Source organism: Colletes gigas, unplaced genomic scaffold (assembly GCF_013123115.1).
Source record: "Colletes gigas isolate AHSC1104 unplaced genomic scaffold, ASM1312311v1 Colletes_gigas_Sc00011, whole genome shotgun sequence".
NCBI lineage: Eukaryota > Metazoa > Arthropoda > Insecta > Hymenoptera > Colletidae > Colletes > Colletes gigas.
Window position 1 is genome coordinate 8,990,702 of NW_025106640.1, and position 20,033 is coordinate 9,010,734.

Below are 20,033 nucleotides of genomic sequence, written 5' to 3' on the forward strand. Positions count from 1 at the left end.
GGGTAAAGCAATAGGCTTTCTCGTGCAAACAGTTGATTTACGAGAGTGCTTCGACGCGACGAGTCTAACCTTGTAGTCGATGGCTACGTGTGCCGTTCGTTTATTTATCCCACGGGATTCCCTCCACGGAAGAAACGAAAAGACAAACGAACGCTCGGGAATCTCGTTCCCCGTTCTATCTGGGATTTTTTTTCGACGCTGTTCGCGTATCGCGTTCTCGTTGCAATCGACGCAACGAGCCCCATCGATCGCGATCCATCGTGCCCGGTGTTCCGGAACTTGGGAATTTCCAACGCGAAACGGTCAACAAATAATCGCTATTTCGGGGGGATAAAAAACGTAGTTGATTCGTGACTGCGTCCGCGGTGTTTTCAGTTGGACCGTTGGCTGTTACCAAATCGCCTCCCGAATTGTCGGTGATCGAGAAAGCGTTCACAGACGTGAAACCCGGTGGCAGAGGATATCCGGCGGATTGCGTCGCCAGGCATCGGGTCGCCATCATTATTCCGTTTCGCGATCGTCCTCAGCATCTTCAGGCGTTGCTCTACAATCTTCATCCGATGCTACTACGTCAGCAGATCGACTACCAGATATTCGTGATCGAGCAAAAAGGTGAGTCAATATTTGCATCGAGAGATAATTAACAATCGATAAGATCTCGACCCGCAACACCGAGCTGACCTCCGATCGTACCTGAACGCCCATAGGGCGTGTCTATTTATACAGGGCGTATTTTAAAGGTCGACCGTCGAACTTTTCACGCTATCTCGAAATTGCACTCCGTACTTTCGACGAATATACTTTGCAGGACGCCGTCGTTTGTCCGATACGATCAATCCGATATCCTCGAACGAACTTCTCCGACTGTATGTCCCTTTCATCCACTTGGAGCTCGTTCGAAACGCTAACGTGATTTTTAATTAAATTTATCCCCGTCGAATCGCCGGAGCATCGATCGGTTCACCGTCCCGTTTTTTGTTATAATAAGCAACGGGTCAGTCGATTTCCGACGAATTTCGTCGTTCTGATCTCTTTCCTTTTTACGATTCGTCTTGAAAATTTGTTGAAATAATTTTAAATCATCCAATAACTCGTAAACGAATTTCATATCGCATAATCCTGCCCGTCCTCGTTTCGAGTACGCGAGCGTAATTTAGTCGCCCCATCGAGCGAAACACATTATTGCTCTCGAAAAAGGTCAACATAATATTATCAGTGAGTGTCAGTCGAGTGCTATAGCGGTCAGAAGTATTCAGTCTACAACCTCTTTGACCCAAAGCGAGCATATTATTAATACGAACGAAATAACAGCCATTAACTTGGGACATTAATGTTTCATACGCACCGTTTAAAATATACATTTTAAATGGGACAATATTGTCGGGTACTTCCCGCAACGATGCAAATACCGTTCGGTCGGGAAATTCGAGTCCGTGTTAGGTCTGGCGGTATTTGCGTTAAACGGAAGATAGATCGCGAGTCAAAGAGTCTGCTCCAATAATTCTTATTTGCGGAATCCGTCGCGGGGCTCGCGATAAGGGATTCCAGCGGCGAGCCGTAACGAGTTTATCTCTCTTCTCTTCTCGAAACGAACCGGATGGCGGGGGCGAGCCAAGTCGAGCAAATCCCGCGGGATCCTAGCCCCGGCGAATGGGAATTATTGAAACGCGACCAATCTAATTTCCTCGTTCGCATAATGGCCGACGCGGACGAAACAAAGGCAGCGACCCCCGGCCGGGTACGTCGTCCGATAAATATTCAGGATGACAGCAATTATGTAAAAGCGATGTATTCGGTGGGTGACTTTGCTTCGACATCGTCGCGAAAAGAGAAGAGCGCCGAGCTATATACGGGGCCACGGGAGGAAGAGGAAACGCGCAAGAAGAGGGAGAATTTGAATTGCAAAGAGGCGGTAGAGCGGAACCGTGTCCGGACCATTTAAAGCAATTAAATCCGCGTTAAGGCGAGCGTCCCGGTGTCGCGTCCACGGCTAACGTTCGCGTTTAACTCGCCTGCCGGCCATCGAAATCTGCCCTCGATTTTCTCTTCGTCGAGATAAAGCGCGGCGAGGAGACGAGTGGTCAGACTGTCTCGCTAGCACAGGGTGCATCGAATCCACGCTCCCGATACCGCATTGCGGTATATGCAACAGCTATCGTTCTGCTCTTGTGTCTCCGCGATTAAATTACGCTCGAGTATCGACTTACGTAAGGGTTGCAACGTCTCCGAGACCCTGACCGTGAACCAACGATCGCCGCATCCGCAGCGAAAGATGGGTCACCGAGTTTTTTCGCCATTTTACAATGTACCTTGACATCTTGACGCTTTATCCGCAGATTCCGTTAAACGGATATCTCTGAAACTGTTCCAGCGGCTTGGTTGATTAATCATGCATCCTGATAGGCGCGAGCGACACGCAGCGCGGCTCTTCGAAAGTAGGTTTCTCGCGAAGATGACATCGATGGAATCATCCAACACCTGTTGGGTCCGAGGCGAGCCGAGAATCGCTCGAAAGTTACGAGTCACGCGGCTCGTTAAGGTGGAAGACGCGATGCAATTAGTCGCAGCTGTCGTAGATTCGCCGCGGTACCGTTAATATCGTTTGGATTCGTTTGTCGAAAGCGTCGGGGAAGTTGCCATTGCCGTAACTGTACAGGAACGTGTTCGCGCGGACCTCGTTAACGGGAATTCGCCCCCGCGCGTGATCCGCGATCGATTTCGTCGAGGATAATTCATAAAAGCACGATAGATTTATGCAGGAAAATTAATCAATTGTTATCACACGGCTTTACAGCGACGCAAAGCTGCGGAGAGGACGTTTAAATTATGTTTCCCCGTGCGCGCGCGCGAAGAAATATTACGTTACTTGTTCGTTGAGCTAATATTTGTACTTGTTAGACGACGGAAACGATGATCCCCGCGAAGGGAGAAAAGTCTTAGGTCGGTATAATTTAGGGTAAGGAGAAAAGAAGCAGCCGCGAAGAAGATTCTATATGACGCCAGCGATTTGTCGTGGTTCTTCCCCCTTTTCGGCTCTCGAGTCTCCATTCATCATCCTCTTATCCTTAAGGCGACCTATAACCGTTACTCTTTCGCGGAGAAAAAGATCGTGTTCGTTTTTTTGCCATTCCGGCTAAGTAGATGCAAGGAGAACCGTCGCCCGTTAACGCCGTCCGCGTTCTGCTCGTGGAATACGTCAAATTAGATTAATAACGAGATCTTCCGTCCGAGCCGATAATCTCGGGCCAACCCGGGATTATTGAATCAAATTGTGATCGATCGTCCGGATTCCATTAAGCGGGGACTGTCTAGCAACAAACGAGAAAATTAATCTCCTGGCCCTCGGAACGCCGGTGAATTTTCTTGGCGATAATAAACCCGCGGGCGAAGTTTGTTTGCGTTCGTCGCGGTCGAGAAGCACCAGCCTCCGGGAAATTTTAATAAAACGTCTCCATCGTCGAACGAGTGTATTTGTTTGCGCTCGCGATGCCCGCCTTGATTTGATCGAAGCGTGAAAACGCATCGAGGCAACGGTATTCGATGGCAAATGCGTGGAATCGGCTCTCTTTACCCGCGACACCTTCCATTTTCTCCCTTCTATGCGATCTCATGCGTCACGTTGTTCCTCGGTTGACCTACATGTGTGCATACGTGTGGCCACCGTGTAATATATTTAATAATAAAAAAAGAACTATTTACATCGTAAAGTACTTAGAGGTTTACGCGTATCTTTGACAACTTTGCTCGCTGATTGAAAAGCGTCGATCGATCGCAAAGCGTTTTAGGAAAAGCGTCGCGCCGTCGATGCGAAATTCTCAGCGGCTTCGCGAGCTCGATAGAAAGCACTCGAGCGCCGTTTCCTACGTTAATTCGCGCGAAGCCTGATAAAGTTCTCATTGTGTTTCAGGCAGCGAGTCCTTCAACCGCGCGATGCTCATGAACGTCGGCTACGTCGAAGCCTTGAAGGAACGGCTTTTCGACTGTTTCATTTTTCACGATGTTGACCTACTTCCGGAAGACGATAGGAACTTCTACACCTGTCCCGAGCAACCCAGGCACATGTCGGTCGCGGTCGACAAGTTCAAATACAGGTAACGCGTCGAGATAACGCGTTATTTCGGGCCGTTCGATCGCTAGCTCGGGAAATAGAACACCGAGAGAGACCCGTTTCTTTTCCGTGTTCCGCAGGCTACCGTACGCCGATCTGTTCGGCGGCGTGTCGGCGATGTCGCGCGAACAATTTCGCCTGGTGAACGGATTCAGCAACGTGTTCTGGGGCTGGGGCGGCGAGGACGACGACATGGCTAATCGGATAAAAGCGCACGGTCTTCACATCTCCCGGTATCCGGCGAACGTGGCGCGATACAAGATGCTCACGCACAAGAAGGAGAAGGCTAACCCAAAGAGGTGAGCCAACAAACCTTTATAGTTGATACAGAGGCTCGAGAAAATTTTAAAAAGGCTTGCACCTTGACGGGCCCAAAACGAGCGGTACTTGAACAAATTTTTTACAGGAAAGGTATGCGACCGATCGAAAGCGTTTCCTGATCTTTTGAGAACGATTTTTGTTTAATGTCTATGTTTATTTATAGCGGAGGAAATTTGGTAGACATATTTCCAATAAAAGTACTCGTTTTCGGCTCGTCAAGGTAGTGCAAGCCCTCGATCAGAAATTGCAGTTTCCTTGACCGGCGAATAATTTGCTCCCAACAGGTACGAGTACCTGAAAACGGGCAAGAAGAGATTCTCCACGGACGGACTGACCAATCTCCAGTACGAGCTGGTCGATAAGCAGAAGCCAAAACTATACACTTGGCTTTTGGTGAAGCTGACGCCCCCTCAGCCCAGCTGATGGCTGTCTTGGATCGGGTAGTGGAGAGGGCCCAGAGACGTCGTTCCGCGTCCAGTACCGGTAGGAGGCGACGGAGACTTGTACGGGACCGAAACTATGTTCGATCGGTGCGTGGACGACCGGTTGGAACGGTCCAACGGTCGCGAGTGATCGTAAAAAGTTTGGTTCCGGTAAAATTCGTGGAACGAATCCCGCCAGCTTTCCGACCGACGGTCCAAGATGTCCTGGAGCGGCGTGTAACGTCGACGTTGCATCCGCGCGCGATTCTCGCGGGTTGTTTCTCTCGCGGGTGGTCGGCGGCAACGAACGAGAGAAACGTTGTTACGTGATATATTTTTATTCCTCGTATTTTTTTATCGCAACGATAGGCTAGAGAGCAAGGTAGAATGTAGCGTACGAGCTAACGTGCCAAAGGAAAATGTGTGTGCGTGTGAAAGCGAGCCGTGGTGGCCGAAAACGAAGAGAGAAAAAGAGAGAAGAGCGGGTCGGTAGAAGCTCCGTTCGTCCTTTTCGGAGTGTATTGTACATATACGAGTACGCACGATCCACAGAAGTTTGAGGCTTCCTCGGTCGGGTTACGCGAAATGCCAGTAGCCCGAGTTTCCGGTTGACCGCCGCGTATCTAGGACAGTTTCGTGGCGAACTCGGCTTCCATCGAGCTCCCGCGAACCTGCATGCGTTGCTTTTTGCAACCGTGATCCCTATTTCGCATGGAAGCGAATACGCGAGCGGCGAACCAATCCGAATCTCCGTTGTAATTTTTAACGCTAGATCTACGGAACCCGTCGATCTCACGGGTTTTAGATTCCGTATTTCGAGTCACGGAACTCGGAAATATTATCTGTTAGCAATTTATATTGAATTTTATATCCTGATTAAAAGAAAAACCGCATTAATGTCCGTAAATCTAGCGTTAATGCACTGGTACCACCCGTCTATTTGTTCCACGGATCCGTGTACACTGGTCGAAATGTCCGTAGAGCCGGACTTTTCGACGTTGTACTTATGGTAAGTTAGCATTTTATATGATTTTGGGATTAATCGAACGAAACGAGCATGTGGTTGTATTAATAAACGAGCCATCGGGTGGAGAGAAGGGCCTGTACGTCAAAGTGCCATTTCGTGTACGGCTCTAAATATCATTTGCAATTTCTTTTCTTGTCATACTATGCGTGTACATGGATCCTTAATTCCTTGATACACGGTGCGCGTGTATTTTACAGGTTTTGCTATTCATACTTTCGTTTCAACGGACATTTTCTACCGCCATATTCTCCGACGACGAACCTTAAAAAAAACTAACCGTAGATTTCAGCCAGAAATTGAAGCTACCGCCGGCGCGGTCGACCTAGAAATCCGCGCCTTTGCCTTTACGATTTATACGCCTCTTCTCGAACTACCGATAAAGGGTCCCCCGTTATCGGGAAGACCCGTACTCGACGCGTTGGCATAGAACAGACGATAGAAATCGCGTTTTTCTCAACGCGAACTACTTTCCATAGCTTCCGGCGGAACGATGAACGTTTCGCGTTTTTATCGCGAGCAACCATAAACGTTCCGTGGGTCGGGACAGCGTGAGAAATCGTCGCTCGGGAACGACGGAAGCTTTTGGTCGTTCGAAGTCCGCGGGCACGGTGCTCTCGAGCGGAACGAAAGGAAGCCTATTTTTTTGTTTAGGATTCGCGTAGTCATCGATCAATAAGTCTCGTTAATTGCGTCGCGAAAAGTTTATTTCTGTACTTGACGTGATCTTGTACAGACGGACGTATAATGGAAACGGTACTTAAGCGTCTAACGTGAACAAAATGGCGGAACTCTGCGTATTCGAGGACGCTCATCGTTTAGCATTTTATACGTATTTCCTTGAAAACTACACACACACACACACACACACCTACACACGACACATGCATGCACACGCTTCGTTCGAAAACTGTGATTCGCTGGTGAATTGAACTCGATACTCGGTTTTTCAAGGTTTCGAGCCGTGGAATCTGTAGACGGAAGGCGGTGAAAGTTTCGATCGAGGTCAGAACACAAAACACTAACATATCACGCGTATCATAAAGCACGTGGTTACGCGCGCCACGTTGGTCGTTTGGAATCAATACTTAAATCGTTAAGGGTGAGAGTACGGGCTGTGAATAATGCACCTTCTTTACGGCGACAGAAGTCTCGCGAAAGACGTGGAAGAGCGCGCTAAGGTCGAACCAATTTCCTTTATGCGAGCATCTACGTGCGAACGGATCGCCAATAATCCTCGCCTCGTCTTCGATAACGAGGGAACAGTCTTCGAATTACTGCGAACGTTACTCCGGATCGTAAATCTTCGAGAAATGCACGCGTTTACCCCTATCTCCGCTCGTCTGCTGGGAGTCTTTTGCTCGAATCATAAGTGGAAGATTGGGTTGTAAGAATACGGGGAATCGAAGACTACTAGTTTTGATTTTACGCCATCGTAAACTACATAAGCTAACATTCACAAATCCTATCCAAATTCATTTTTCTGTCAAAGTGTCGAGGGTCTTTTGTAATCCAATGACACCAACTAACGCTTAAGTTTAACACTAAACTTACCACGACCGGTCATCCGACCGGTTGAATGATTTATATTTGAACTGGATAAAATTTGGTACCAAATACTGGTTAGAGAAGAGAGAATTTTCAGTTTCCACTGTCTTAAAACAGTCTAACAACGCGTATTAAAAATAGTTAAACTTCTGACGCGTACAGTTTCGAAACTAATAATGTCTAAATTTATAAATGAGCCTTCGTTGGAAGCGGCAAAGCCTCCCCTTTAAAATGGCTTTTGAATTTTGTCGATCGGACTTTTCGTTTCCGAGATATCGTAATTTATGTAAAAGGTAATTTTTCTAATTCGCGTATCGCTGTGTTCGTCTAACGCGTCGCGTCGGACCTCCTTGTCGCACGTTGACCCACTGACCGAGTGACCGAGTGACGTCACGTTTACTATTCACTACGAGCACGTGCGGTCAATGACCCTGACAAGGCCGTAGTAAGAATGTAAACAAACGCTTCGAACCCTTATATCTCCGGAACTAATAGAGCTATCGACTCGCACAAACGCTCGTTTTAAAGGGCATTTCATCCCCTATCCGTTGACCATATTAACTATCATAATTTATGCTGTCTTCTATGTTTATTGTGACATTTACTTTGACGCTACATACCCAAAGTAGTTTCAGCACTTCCTATTGATCGTACGATTGATGTGGGATAAAACTAGACTATAAATTGTTTATTCAATTGAAAATGAATTTAAATTTGATTTGCAAGAGGTTTATTGACAATTTTCCAGTAGAAATATGTCGTCCAATATATCCAGGTATCCGAAACGAGTTAATATCTGAAAGTTGTGAAACTATCGAGCATCGGTGTACTTTGCGATGGTATAAAAATGGGAATTCGCAGCGATTCGAAGCCCCGAAAAATATCGAGCTTCGAGCGACGAGAACAGCGACATCGATGCCTTTTGCACGTTGTTCCGTGTTTGTAACGGAATCCTCTGCGCGCTCCCTTAATCGTCCGCTCCTACCGATCGGATTATCAAACAGCGTTACCCGAGAACCGATCGATGTTGCTCGTTTTTCGCAACGATCGGGTGTCGGGCGCTGTTCTTGCACGTCGATATCGAAAGGAGGTTAAAACTTGAAGAAGAACGACGCGGTTTGAAACGATTTCAATCTACTTTAAGGACACTGTACCATATAATTATCGTTATCGAATAATATCGATATTATAGATAATCGAGATAAGGGAGAGACGTCGGGAAACGTCGAGACGTGTGATCGACGTGTATCAAACGCGAATATCTTTTCCGTTGTTGATTGAAAATTGCATCCGGGAAATCCTCCCGCGATGGGCTTAGATTTAATTTCATTTCTCCGATAAAAAGACGTCGAAATTGATATTTTCGCGAACGATGCGTTCGGATTTGTTTGAATAGAGATCTTTTATTTTTGTTAGTAAATTCTGGTGTCCATCGGACGGGGCATATTCATTTCGTTGATTTTTCGTTCGCGCTCGTTCCGGAATTACCGAAACTTGATCGACAAAGACGACATAGTGATCGAAACGAAAATGCATAGAGTAAGGAGATCGTAAGTATTTATATATGATGGTAATCGATAGTCTGATACGTACGCGCGAGCGCGTAAACGCGATGCATAATAATACGTACGATTATTATTATTATAATCCGTCGCTTATGTCGAGGCATTAAGGTATTCGCGAACGAATGAAACGGACACGAGGACTATTTGATACGAAAGCAACGACATTTTATAATCTCTGCGTTGGTACTCTGAAAGAGCAGACCGACACCGAAGAAAATTGCGAACCGTAGGGCAAAGAGACATAAAACGCAAAAAAGAATGAAAAAAAATGCATCCTCGTGTACGTAAAACATGATATCTCCTCAATTTACCTGGAAGATTACAGGTTTTCACAGGTTACACTCGTGATGTATCGAAACAATAAATCTTGTTAAGGCTTATCCTCTTGATCCCGTGTATCTTTATTGCATTCGTTCTTTTTCCTCTCGGACAAGTACGCGTGGATTAATCTGTGTGTCTACTCTCTACAGTAATGGTTTATAAATAAAACGATCACAAAATCGGACACCAGTGGATATTTATTCGCAATTTTGCTGACAGTTACAGTCTTTTATAAGCATTGTCTTCATTCTTACAAGTCATTTGAAGAATCATTACTGTATCACGGACAATCGAATCGCGAATTAACCGAGTTTTGCGTCCTCCCTCGTTCGTAAAATCTCCCGAATCATGTTTCCCATATTCTTGGCGGTGAAGTTGCTGGTGCTGTTCAGCAATCGTGTCATAAACTCGTGATTGAGAAGTCGATGCGCAAGAACTACGTTCTCGTTGTCGGTCAGATCGTCGTCCCTCAGCTGATGGTACACGAAAGTTAAGCTGTCGCGAAGACTCGGGAGACACGGTTCGAAAATCTCTGGTTTCAAGACGTGCCACGGTAACGCTGCAGCCAGCACCGTCTAAAAAATAGAATATTTTATATCTCGAAGCTCACGAATTCGCGGTAAAGATTCTTACGAGACAAACGTCCAACGACAGCCAATAAATGACAGCTTCTTGTTCCGTGAAACAACATTCGAAGTCGCCCTCGCCGAATATCGAGGAACTGATTATCGAAATTCTACCGTGTTCCATCCCTTCGTCGTAGTCGTGAACCGAGATCCTCTGATCAAAGTCTTCCAGCGATTGCTTTCCTCTTGTCCATCCGATACTCTCGTCGACTTTGTGCATCAAGCGACGAACGATCCGCTCGATTATCTGAAACGTATCGTTTCAGACGGAATTGCTTTACCACGGGTAAATCTTCTAATTCGTCGTACCCTTTTAGTTTCGCGACGAGAAGCTTCGCGCGACGTTTGCACCCGTCGAGCAACACGTCGTTGCTCGTAGAGTTTCTCCACGTATCTCTCGCCCTCGTCCACGTCGGTGCAGACTCTGGCCCCTAGCGCCAACGCGAGCGCCTTGGCGAACCCTTCGCGAGGATCCTCGTCCTTGCAAAAGGCCAACAGCAACGCGGTGTAATTGACCGTCCGTTGATCGATCATGTACATCCGGCAGAGCAGGTCCTTGGCCAGGATCAACCTCAGCATTTCCTCGGGATTCGAGCAGCAGGTATCCAGGATCGAGATCGAGCTCGCTCTCGCCCTCAGCGACGATCCCCTGCCGTATTCGTCGCGAGAGAAATGATAGAGCTCCTCGTCGTACAGCTCCTCGCGATTCCTTTGGTAATCGTCGCTGAGTAGCTGCCAGACGTCGACGTCCGTCCCGGTGCACTCGAGGAACCATAACGGCGTCCAGAGATACTGAGCGACGGTCACCAGCTCGTTCAAGTCCTGATCCTGGATCCTGAAGCGGTCCCTCGCGAGCAGAATGTCCCGGTGAGATGGCAACGGAAGGTCCAACGCGTACACGACGAATTCCCGCCAGTCGACATAGTCCGCGGACTCGAACAGTCGATCGACGAGACGCGAAACGTCCGTGGATCGTAATCGATACCAGCAGCAGGGCAACGATATCCGTTCGCCCTCCTCCATCCCGTGACTGACCAGGTCCTGAAGCATGTAAACGAACGCTCGCTCGGACATGGTCCCGTGCGGCGCCACTCTTCGAAGCACCTCCATCAATCGTGCCAGCTGACCGACGCGGAATCGCGTGTCCGACGCTACTTCCTTCACGGTCGTACGCTTTTCCGCCGGCAATTCCATCACGAACACGTTCGATCGTATTACGAAACGGTCGTCCTCCAGCAGCATCTCCCTCTCGAGGAATCTGGCCTCCTCGATCGCGAAGCAGAACACGTTCGCCATTTCGTTCACGCTCTTCATTTCGCGCCAGTACCTGCGCGATCGATCGCGAATTACCGAAACCTGTGCACGTTCGCGAATAATGGTAATCGATACTAAAAGGAGAAAATTATTTAAGTGCCGTTAAAGCACGCGAAATTGAAAGCTCTTCTGCCTGAAATGATCTTTTATGTCTCTAAAAATAAACGCGTTATCCAGCTGACCTGCCTTAAATGCTCCGCTCCGTACGTGTCATCGAGCATTCGCTTACTATACTACATACAGGGTGTTGACCCACTCGGTGGCATATATTTTAGGGGCTTATTCTACATCGAGGGTGAAATAATTTCCATCGAGAACTTTTAATTTTTACTTACGAGGGAGGTATTCTGATCGAAAACAAATTGAATTGCATCTTATATAGATTTTAAGCTATTAACCTGTCCACGATGGAATCGTAAAACTGATGGAAAGTCTTGTGCATCGTTTCCAGCAAGAAGACGACATCCGTTCGGGCCGCGGCGGCTATCGCGTCGAGTTTCGCGCGAATTCGATCTATCTCGAACGTCGTGGCATACCGCCATTCCAACAGGACATCCTGTCCTCTGGACGCTGTTCTCACGGCTACGGAATCCGACGAATCGATCGAGAGATCTTTGCTCTTGGACGTTGCGGCTGTCTCTCTCTTGAGGATGTCGTTGGTCCTCGCTGAAACAGCATCCACGATGTTCCTCGCGTAACGAATGTTTTCCATAATGGTCTTGAAAATGCTCGCGTTCTCTCCACCGTCAAAAGGTTTCTTTCTATCTACCAACAAGTCGTAAATCTCTTTTCGCAGGTGAGAATATTCGACCGCGGGCGGAGAAGAGGAAACAGCGATCGATTTTGGAGAACCAGCCTTAGCCTTGGACCGTTTGGTCTCTTTCCGGTCGGTCAGCTTCTCCGCGGGCTTCGAGGATTCCGGTTGTTCCTGAAAGCTCACAGGCTCGTCGTGTCCCACTTGCATTCTGTTAAGAACAACCTTCGAGAAACGCGTCTCTTGCAGCGGTCTCTTCAACGTGGTCAAATAGTAATCTTGTATCAGGTGTATCGTGTCGATGAATCGGTCCAACTCCGCTTGAACGATCCCTACGTAAACGTTGAACAAAATGGTCGCGTCATGTACGATCCACTCTTTGTCGACGAACCGTATCCGTTCCTCTTCCGCCTCCAGTCTCCTCCGGTCGCATATGTCCCACAATTGGGTCTGAAAGTCGGCCACCCGACGGTGCAGCTCGCACTTGACGTCGGCGTCGTGTCTGGCGTCCTCGTCGATGTCGTTGAACATCAAATGAAACTCGTGCAACAGATCCTGCTTGTTGCACGGTCTCTTTATGAACTCTGCCGCGTTCCTCGCGATGCAGTCCTTGTACGGGATCACTCCCGACGCGTGTACGCTCTTCAGGAACAACAGTTCCTTAAGATTTGCCGTGTACATCTTCTCCAAGTCGTCCCAAAGGTTCGCCAGGTACTCGACGAGAGCAAAGGGTAAAGGAACTTCGATCCATTCCCAGTTCGCCTCGCCTGGTCTTGGTTGTCGAGGGTCGAAGTCCATTTGGAAGTCATCGTACTCATCCTCCTGGCTCTGTTCCGTTTCCTCGTCGATATCGGACGGCGGCAATGTGCGTTTGATCACCGGCGCCCTGGAGCCCGTGCTCCTCTCTTTGCTTCGCTCGTGACTCTTTGGAGCGTCCCCGAACAATTCCTCGGACGGTTTTCCTTCCGCGTTCTTCCCGATCACCAGCCGAGCCAACGCCCTTAACGTCGTCGAATCCAAGCTGGTGTAATAGAACAGATAACCGACTCTCTGAAAAGCATAGAACTTGTCGATCGACGGCGCGTCCTCCTTCAATGTTTCGTACGATCGATCCTCCGGCTCGAAGTTCTTCGGCTTCTGCGCGACTCTGACGAACAGCCTGGCGAACGTGGGTGATTGTATGTCCTCGATCCGCTTGATAGGGTCCGGCACGAGCCTCGACTGTCTGTAAAATCAACGCGGGACGTTACGTACGCGATTCAAGAACGATCAGCTTCGTTTTATTTGCCTGTACAACGGGATGGGGTTGATATCGTCCTCGTAGATGATTCTCGGCTCGATGGACTCGACGTCCTCGATGCTGACGTCTTCGAACTCGAGGACCTCGGGGTTCGGGGGTATTTTGGAACCCGTCAGGGCTGCTTCCAACAGAGACATTTGTTCGTACGTGTTTGGATAGTCGATTACGGCCCAACTCTTGACGCCATCGAGACTCTTGAGGTATTCGATCAGAATCTTGGTGGTGAGCTCGTTGGTGATCGGTTCGCCCAGCACGAGATATTCGTAGGCCCACTTACCTACGAGAAACGCGAACGTTCTGTACGAGTCTTCCGTATTAGAAGCACCGAAGAACCTACCAATGTACGCGGAATCGGTCAACGTGGCGTCCAGATCGTCGTAGGGCAAGTTCCTCGGAGTCTGAGTCTGTTTGTCCCGCGTCTTCGACTTCTCCTCCGCTTTCGTGTCCGTCTCGTTGGTCCCTTGACGCTTCAACGACCTGCTTCGACGCGACGACGCGTCTTCCTCGGACTTTAACCGTGCGCTGGACAATCTCCTCAGAGAACCCATTCCACGCTTGCCTCTTTTAAGCTCGTTAACGATCTCGTTGGTCGCCGCGATCACGTTCGCGTCGATCGAGTCCACGTCCAACGTCTCGTTCTTGTACCGTTCCAAGCAATAATTGATAGCGTCCTCCATCCTCACCAATCGAATCTCGTTGCTCTCCAACAACTTTCCAAGCGACTCGTGTACCGTGGGACTCGCTACGCCAACGATGATCGCGGCGTTCTTCGCTTTCGGCAACGATATTCGCGATCTATCGATCCGATCGGAGTGAGCGTAGTTCAGGAGACGATGGACGATGTACCCAAGCACCACGCGACCCAACTCGAACATCTCGAGTTCATCCTCCGCGAGCAACGGCGCGTAAGCGTTCCAAGGCGGATTCGTCAGCACGTAGTCGTCGAAGAGCGCGTCCTGCAACACCTCGGTCTTCTCGATCTTAATCCGCGATACTTCCTCGAGCACGCGTTCCTCGTCCACTTCGACGTCGATATCGATGATACACGTGATGTTCTCGTCGAAGAGCGGTTGACATCGAACGAACATCGTCTTCCATTCGCGCAGTATCGATTCCGGAACGCAGCCGTCGTTCGCCCTTTGATAGTCCTCGATCTTCAGAGCCAGGTTAACCACGTCTTGTACCGTCTCGCGACAAAGTGCCCGGTGCTTCTCCTGCAGCTTTCGTATCTTCTCCTCGTGCAGCCTCCGCCGTAGCTCGCACATCCTCTGACACTCGATCTCCACGTCCCTCTGCCTCTTGCAAGCCAAATCCTTCTCCCGCTCGAAGCTCATACGATACTCTGTCTCGTTCGTCTCCGCAGCCATCTTTTCGAGGATCATCTGGTTCTCCACCATGATGTTCTTCTGGTCGCGCACCTCGCACAACTTCGACACGATCTGCTTCTCGTAGGTAGACTGGTCCAGCACCCGGGAGGCGATCGCCTCGTCGAAAGCTCTCTCTTGTTGTTCCTCCAGTCGTTCCCAAACCCTCGACAGCAACTCCTTCTGCATCTTCGTCTTCACGGCGGCCATGGTCGCCGCGCGTTTCCTGCGACACTTGAGCCAGTCAATGTACGCCTTCGCCATCAGCGGATCCTCCGCGACCGCTTCGAACTCCTTCTCGAATCTCTCGTCGTACTCCATGAATTTGTAGGCTTTAGGACGGTGCCTCCGAGCGAACCGATCCAAATCTTCGCTCTCTTCCTTCAGTCTATCCGGTTCCGATTTCTAGGAGAGGATCGAGGTGGTAGGTTTGTTAAATGGATGGGGCTCGAAGGAGCTTGCGTTGCGTTTGTAGGCGGAAAAATATACAGTATGGTTTTGAATTTAATGGCCTGAGAAAGACTCTTTCACAAGTACTCGATAAATCGGTGGAGAAATTTTTTGGTGGTCCATTACAATCATTTTTGGTGAATAGACATATCCTACGAAATCCTAAGCAGTCTCGAGTTCAAAGCATCATAACTTCTGAACGAGTTGGAGGATTTTAATCTTTCAAGATGCAAACGATGTATAAGAGTAGTTGGGCGGTGGAGTACTTGTGAGAGGGACAGGCCATTTAATCGAAGCCTGTGTATGTCAGGTACTTTGAGTCTATCTTTCGCTAACCTCGTAGATACCTCGACAACGCAATGCTCGACCGGCTGCCCGATCGAATATGGATCACAGATCTCTAGTATCATCTGTTCTTTGTCCCGTTTGAGTTTCGAAAGGATAGCCTGGAATTTGGAACCGTACCAGTCGACGGTCTCCTTTCCCTCGACGAGTTTCCTCGACAAAGGATGCTCCTGGGGTTGATACGGCGGAGGATCCTCGTTGACGGTGGTCACCTCGAATTTCTTCGACGTGGGGACGAACTTTTCTCGTTCCTTTTGCAGCGTGATGAAGTGCAGTCTGTCCTTGGTCTCCAGACACAGGTAGACCTTGTAGAAGAGACGCAAGGACGTGGTACCTTTGCCGCAGGAGATCTCCACGATGCTCTCATCGTCGCAGTCGATGCCCAGAAAGCGTAGCCAGATTCTCAGATGCCTTAAATTTACTCTGCACAGGGCGGGATCGTCCGTGTCGATGATAGTGTCTAACTGATCGCGGGATATCACATCGTAACTGTAGAGAATCTTTGCTAGTAGTCTGCCGTCCTTCGTATAATGGCCGAACACGTCTGGGGATAGATCGACCATAAGTCCCAGCCTCGCTTGCATCCAGGATTGCATGATTTCACCCATGATGATTTTGGTTTTTCGAGAATCTCGGCACCAACTACTCGATCTTTCGTTAGGTTATTTCTTGTCGTCGATTTCACCTGACGTTGCAGCTCGATGAATCGACCTTACGGAAAAACAATTTGCAACTCGAACATAGCCGCTATGATCGACGTTCTATCGTTAGACAATATAGATTCTCGTACGATACGACACATAATCATCCTCAGACTGAAGCTTGAAATTAAACCACAACTTTTACAACTCGTTCGTTTTTGTAAATTATGTCTTACAGATCTAGCGACCCATGCCTTTATTCCGTACGTCTCGATCTGCACTCACCACCACAGGGTCGACCATTGGCTCCAACCGACATGCCTCTGCTGGCTTCTGCTGGCCCCTGCGACCGCTGCTGACCACTCCTGACACTTCCGACGACGTATAACGATTACTATGTGTTACTGCTTGCTCCTGCTGATCTCTACATGCCTCTACATTCCTCTGCTGGCCTCTGCTGACCGCTGCTAACCACCACTCCTGTTACTTCTGACAACGTATAACGACTACTACGGGCTACTGCTTGTTCCTGCTGGTCTCTACATGCCTCTACATGCCCCTACATCCCTCTGCTGACCCCTGCTGACCCCTACTGACCCCTGCTGACCCCTGCTGCCCCCCTGACCTTTATTGCCAACTTCTGCCATGATATATATGTATTAAAACTTTGTATAATGTAAATCTATGACAATAAATGTTATAATTTCAAAGAATTCTATGTCTTCTCGTCATTTTTACCTTTCTTTACCTCTCCAAAGCATTCCCATAGTTATAAGATACGTGCCACCTCTTCCCTTATCATGTCCTCCTAATAACAAAGTCTAAAAATTTTTGCCCCAAAAATTTCTAAGTTCCTCGAAAAAATTTTGGAATTCCTGAAACAATTGGAAAGTCCTGAAACAATTGGAAAGTCCTGAAACAGCTGGAAAAGCCTGAAACAACTTTTGAAATGTCCTGAAACAACTTTGGAAAGTCCTGAAACAGCTGGGAAGCCCTGGAACAACTTTGGAAAGTCCTGAAACAGCTGGAAAGTCCTGAAACAACTTTTCGAAAGTCCTGAAACAACTTTGGAAAGCCCTGAAACAGCTGGAAACCCTGAAACAACTTTGGAAAGTCCTGAAACAGCTGGAAACTCCTGAAACAACTTTGGAAAGCCCTAAAACAGCTGGAAACCCCTGAAACAACTTTTCGAAAGTCCTGAAACCGCTGGAAAAGCCTGAAACGACTTAGGTTTCAGGACTTTTTCGTTGTTTCAGGACTTTCCAGCTGTTTCAGGACTTTCCAAAGTTGTTTCAGGCCTGTCCAGCTGTTTCAGGACTTCAGAAAATTTCCGGGCGCTTTGGAAATGTTCATTTCCTTGAGTTCACTTTGGGATCTTTGGAAATCGGGTTTAGACAGCTTCAAACAGTTTATTTATATTTTTTTTTTTGTTTTTTACGTGGGGAAATCCTCATGGACACCCACAGGCCCTCCCTTCATCCTTTGGGCGGCCAAAGGGTGAAGGGAGAGCCGGTGGGTAGTGCCGGACTCTTACCGGCTAAAACCCCACGGTGACCATTCACAGACGACTGGCGGGGGACTCTAGTGAGCCATCACAGAGTCCCCCATAGTATGAATGCACTGGGAGGAGTACCACCCACCGGAAGAGGCCAGAAAAGGCAAAGCATGGCGGAGGACCTTAGCGAGCCATCACAGTGATCGATTCTGTGATGGCTCAGTAAAGTCCTCCGCCTTGCCTTGCCTTTTCAGGCCTCTCTCGATGGGTGGTACTCCTCCCAGCACATTCACACTCAGCCGTAGGCGCCTGGTCACTGGCGTCAGCGATCCTGGGACATGGGACGAAGCCCAAGTATCCCATGGCCCAGGCTCACTCACATACGTACCGGTGAACGGTACCGAGAAAATGTCACGATGACATTTGTCGTTTCCTGACGATTAGAATGGCGATGACCAGGTCTGCCTTCGACAGATGTAAGCGACGTCAGCGATGCAGGAGCGAGAATGAAAGTACACGCATGGTGTGCGAAAGTGGAATGAGTTCTTGGAGCCACCGATGCGCGGTCTGGTAACACCGACTTTTAGCCGAGTTACTTTTTAAATAGACGATGTATTACAATTTAAAATAGAAAACAGAGATTATTGGGGTGTACGTATCAATGAGATGCATCCTTAGGTACTTTAATAATCTTGAAATCTTTGATATCCAACGATGGACCGTACTCGCGTTTATTTCTAAAGCCGTTGATAACGTTGCGAGTGAAATGGTAACGGGGCTCTAAAGCCCCAGAAAAATGGACCGAGAAAATACATCGAGCGGAAGGTCTACTCGTATACCTCGTCTGTGGTATCAGATCGCGATAATTTAATTTGAGATTCTATATGTAGATGTATATAATAATTGTATTATCGATTGCATCGTGATCAGCGAACAAAACGCCCAGGAATCTATTTCCTCGACAGACTTGGGCGTTCTGTTCGTAGATGGGGATGCAATTTGTTTTATTATAACAATAAGGTAAGTTTATTAAATGGACCGACGTATAGAATCTCAAGTCGACGTATATTACGCATAATGCGATGTGAAACTATTTTCACGCACAACTCTTGCACTCTTTGTTGGATAAATAATTCTAGGCAGCATAGATCTCGTAAGGGTAAGTGTAAAAAGAGTTTCGAACGATGTCCATTACGCCAAAGACTTTCTGTGGCTGAACCACGTGAACCAACAATATAATTTTTCGCGAGAATAGAACGTACTGGTTCGTATCGGGTGCTTATGTCGTTTGCGATCAAGTGAAATCAAAAGTTAAAAAAGCCATGCATAGAAAAAGTGTGTACTCTTTATTCCCTTTATACTCCACTGCACATACACGACGTTACAGGCCTATAGGTACAAGACGGGTAAAGAAAATGGTGGTTTCTCAGCTTTTCTTTTATTCACTTTAAACCAACAGCATCGCTTGAGCATTGGTTCGGATCTGCCAATAAATAACGATAGGATGATCGTTTACGCCTAGAAACGTGGCTTCGAACTTTGATCAAGTCCTTGATTATAAGCGCGCGCGCGCGCGTGCGTGCGACGAAAATCCTTTCGCACGACGTCCCTTTCGAAAACGGGTGAACGTTCGCGGTCGCTCGCGTTTATCGTTCTAAGCGCTAGTGTACGGGAATAAAAAGGGGGGGTCCCTACGGACGAAAAGAAAATCGGAAAATGGCTCGCTACGCTCGAGGATGCCTCGACGCGTCGTTGGTTGTATTCGCAGAAGGCTAGGAAGCTGACGATCCGCCACGAGGACGCTCCTGGACGGTCCGTCTGCTCGAAAGATCCTTTCGTTTTCGTTTCTTAATAACGCCGAGCGTGTCTCGTGCTTCTTACGTGGACGGAACCAATATGGCGAATACGAACGAGCTGCGATGGTCTTTCGTTGCTGGATGAAAAAGTGTTATCAGTCTGTAGATCAGCTTCATTCTGTTTTTAGATGCATAGCTTGATCGCATCGAGCGTCCTTTGGTGTAATTTCGATAATAAAGACCGTATTTTAAGACTTTCGAACGGCCCGCGGGTTGAAAAATTCGTTGTAACAGCAAAGGTACTAGCCACGAACGAAAAGTCTGTACAATAGTGTCCGCGATAACTCGCTATACGTCCGTAAGTGCGTTTGTAGTAAAATATTTGTGAAGAGTGACCGAAAGTTGAGAGAAAATAAGTTAAATAGCCTTGGCGATATAGCGAGGTCGGAAGTTTCTTCGGACATCGAAACGGTATCGGTAAAACAAGCTGATATAATCAGACGGAGGAAAGAGCAGCCGTGGTTAGGACTTTCTAAAGTAATCTTTTTGATATCCGAAGAAGTTTGCTCGTTACATCGCGAAGGATACGTCGATCACGTTGAAAGTAGATCGCCACATTTGTTCCAGCCACGTGACCCC

The 20,033-nt window shown here is 48.1% G+C and overlaps 3 protein-coding genes across 7 annotated transcripts in view; 1 reads left to right on the plus strand and 2 right to left on the minus strand.

Moving 5' to 3' along the window:
• The window catches only part of LOC122398244 (beta-1,4-N-acetylgalactosaminyltransferase bre-4-like), a 58,522-nt gene extending 50,892 nt beyond the window's left edge, over window positions 1–7,630 (plus strand). For all 5 annotated transcript variants that reach the window (XM_043397952.1, XM_043397950.1, XM_043397949.1 and 2 more), the window contains 4 exons: window positions 376–612; window positions 3,908–4,091; window positions 4,189–4,407; window positions 4,714–7,630. In XM_043397952.1, coding sequence (XP_043253887.1) covers window positions 376–612; window positions 3,908–4,091; window positions 4,189–4,407; window positions 4,714–4,852 — 779 coding nt within the window. In that variant the 3' untranslated portion in view covers window positions 4,853–7,630. The remainder of the gene's footprint in view (window positions 1–375; window positions 613–3,907; window positions 4,092–4,188; window positions 4,408–4,713) is intronic.
• A 310-nt stretch (window positions 7,631–7,940) lies between these two features.
• On the minus strand, window positions 7,941–15,054 carry LOC122398261 (sperm flagellar protein 2-like). Its single transcript, XM_043397972.1, has 6 exons — window positions 13,641–15,054; window positions 13,292–13,580; window positions 11,648–13,228; window positions 10,245–11,262; window positions 9,943–10,182; window positions 7,941–9,884 (listed from the first exon to the last, which is right to left on the minus strand). The coding sequence occupies exons 1-6, from the start codon at window positions 14,986–14,988 to the stop codon at window positions 9,612–9,614; spliced, it is 4,749 nt and encodes a 1,582-aa protein (XP_043253907.1). The 5' UTR covers window positions 14,989–15,054; the 3' UTR covers window positions 7,941–9,611.
• A 215-nt stretch (window positions 15,055–15,269) lies between these two features.
• Window positions 15,270–16,432, minus strand: LOC122398455. Its single transcript, XM_043398299.1, has one exon. It carries the CDS (start codon window positions 16,068–16,070, stop codon window positions 15,270–15,272), a length of 801 nt encoding a protein of 266 aa, XP_043254234.1. The 5' UTR covers window positions 16,071–16,432.
• Between the last annotated feature and the right edge of the window lie 3,601 nt (window positions 16,433–20,033).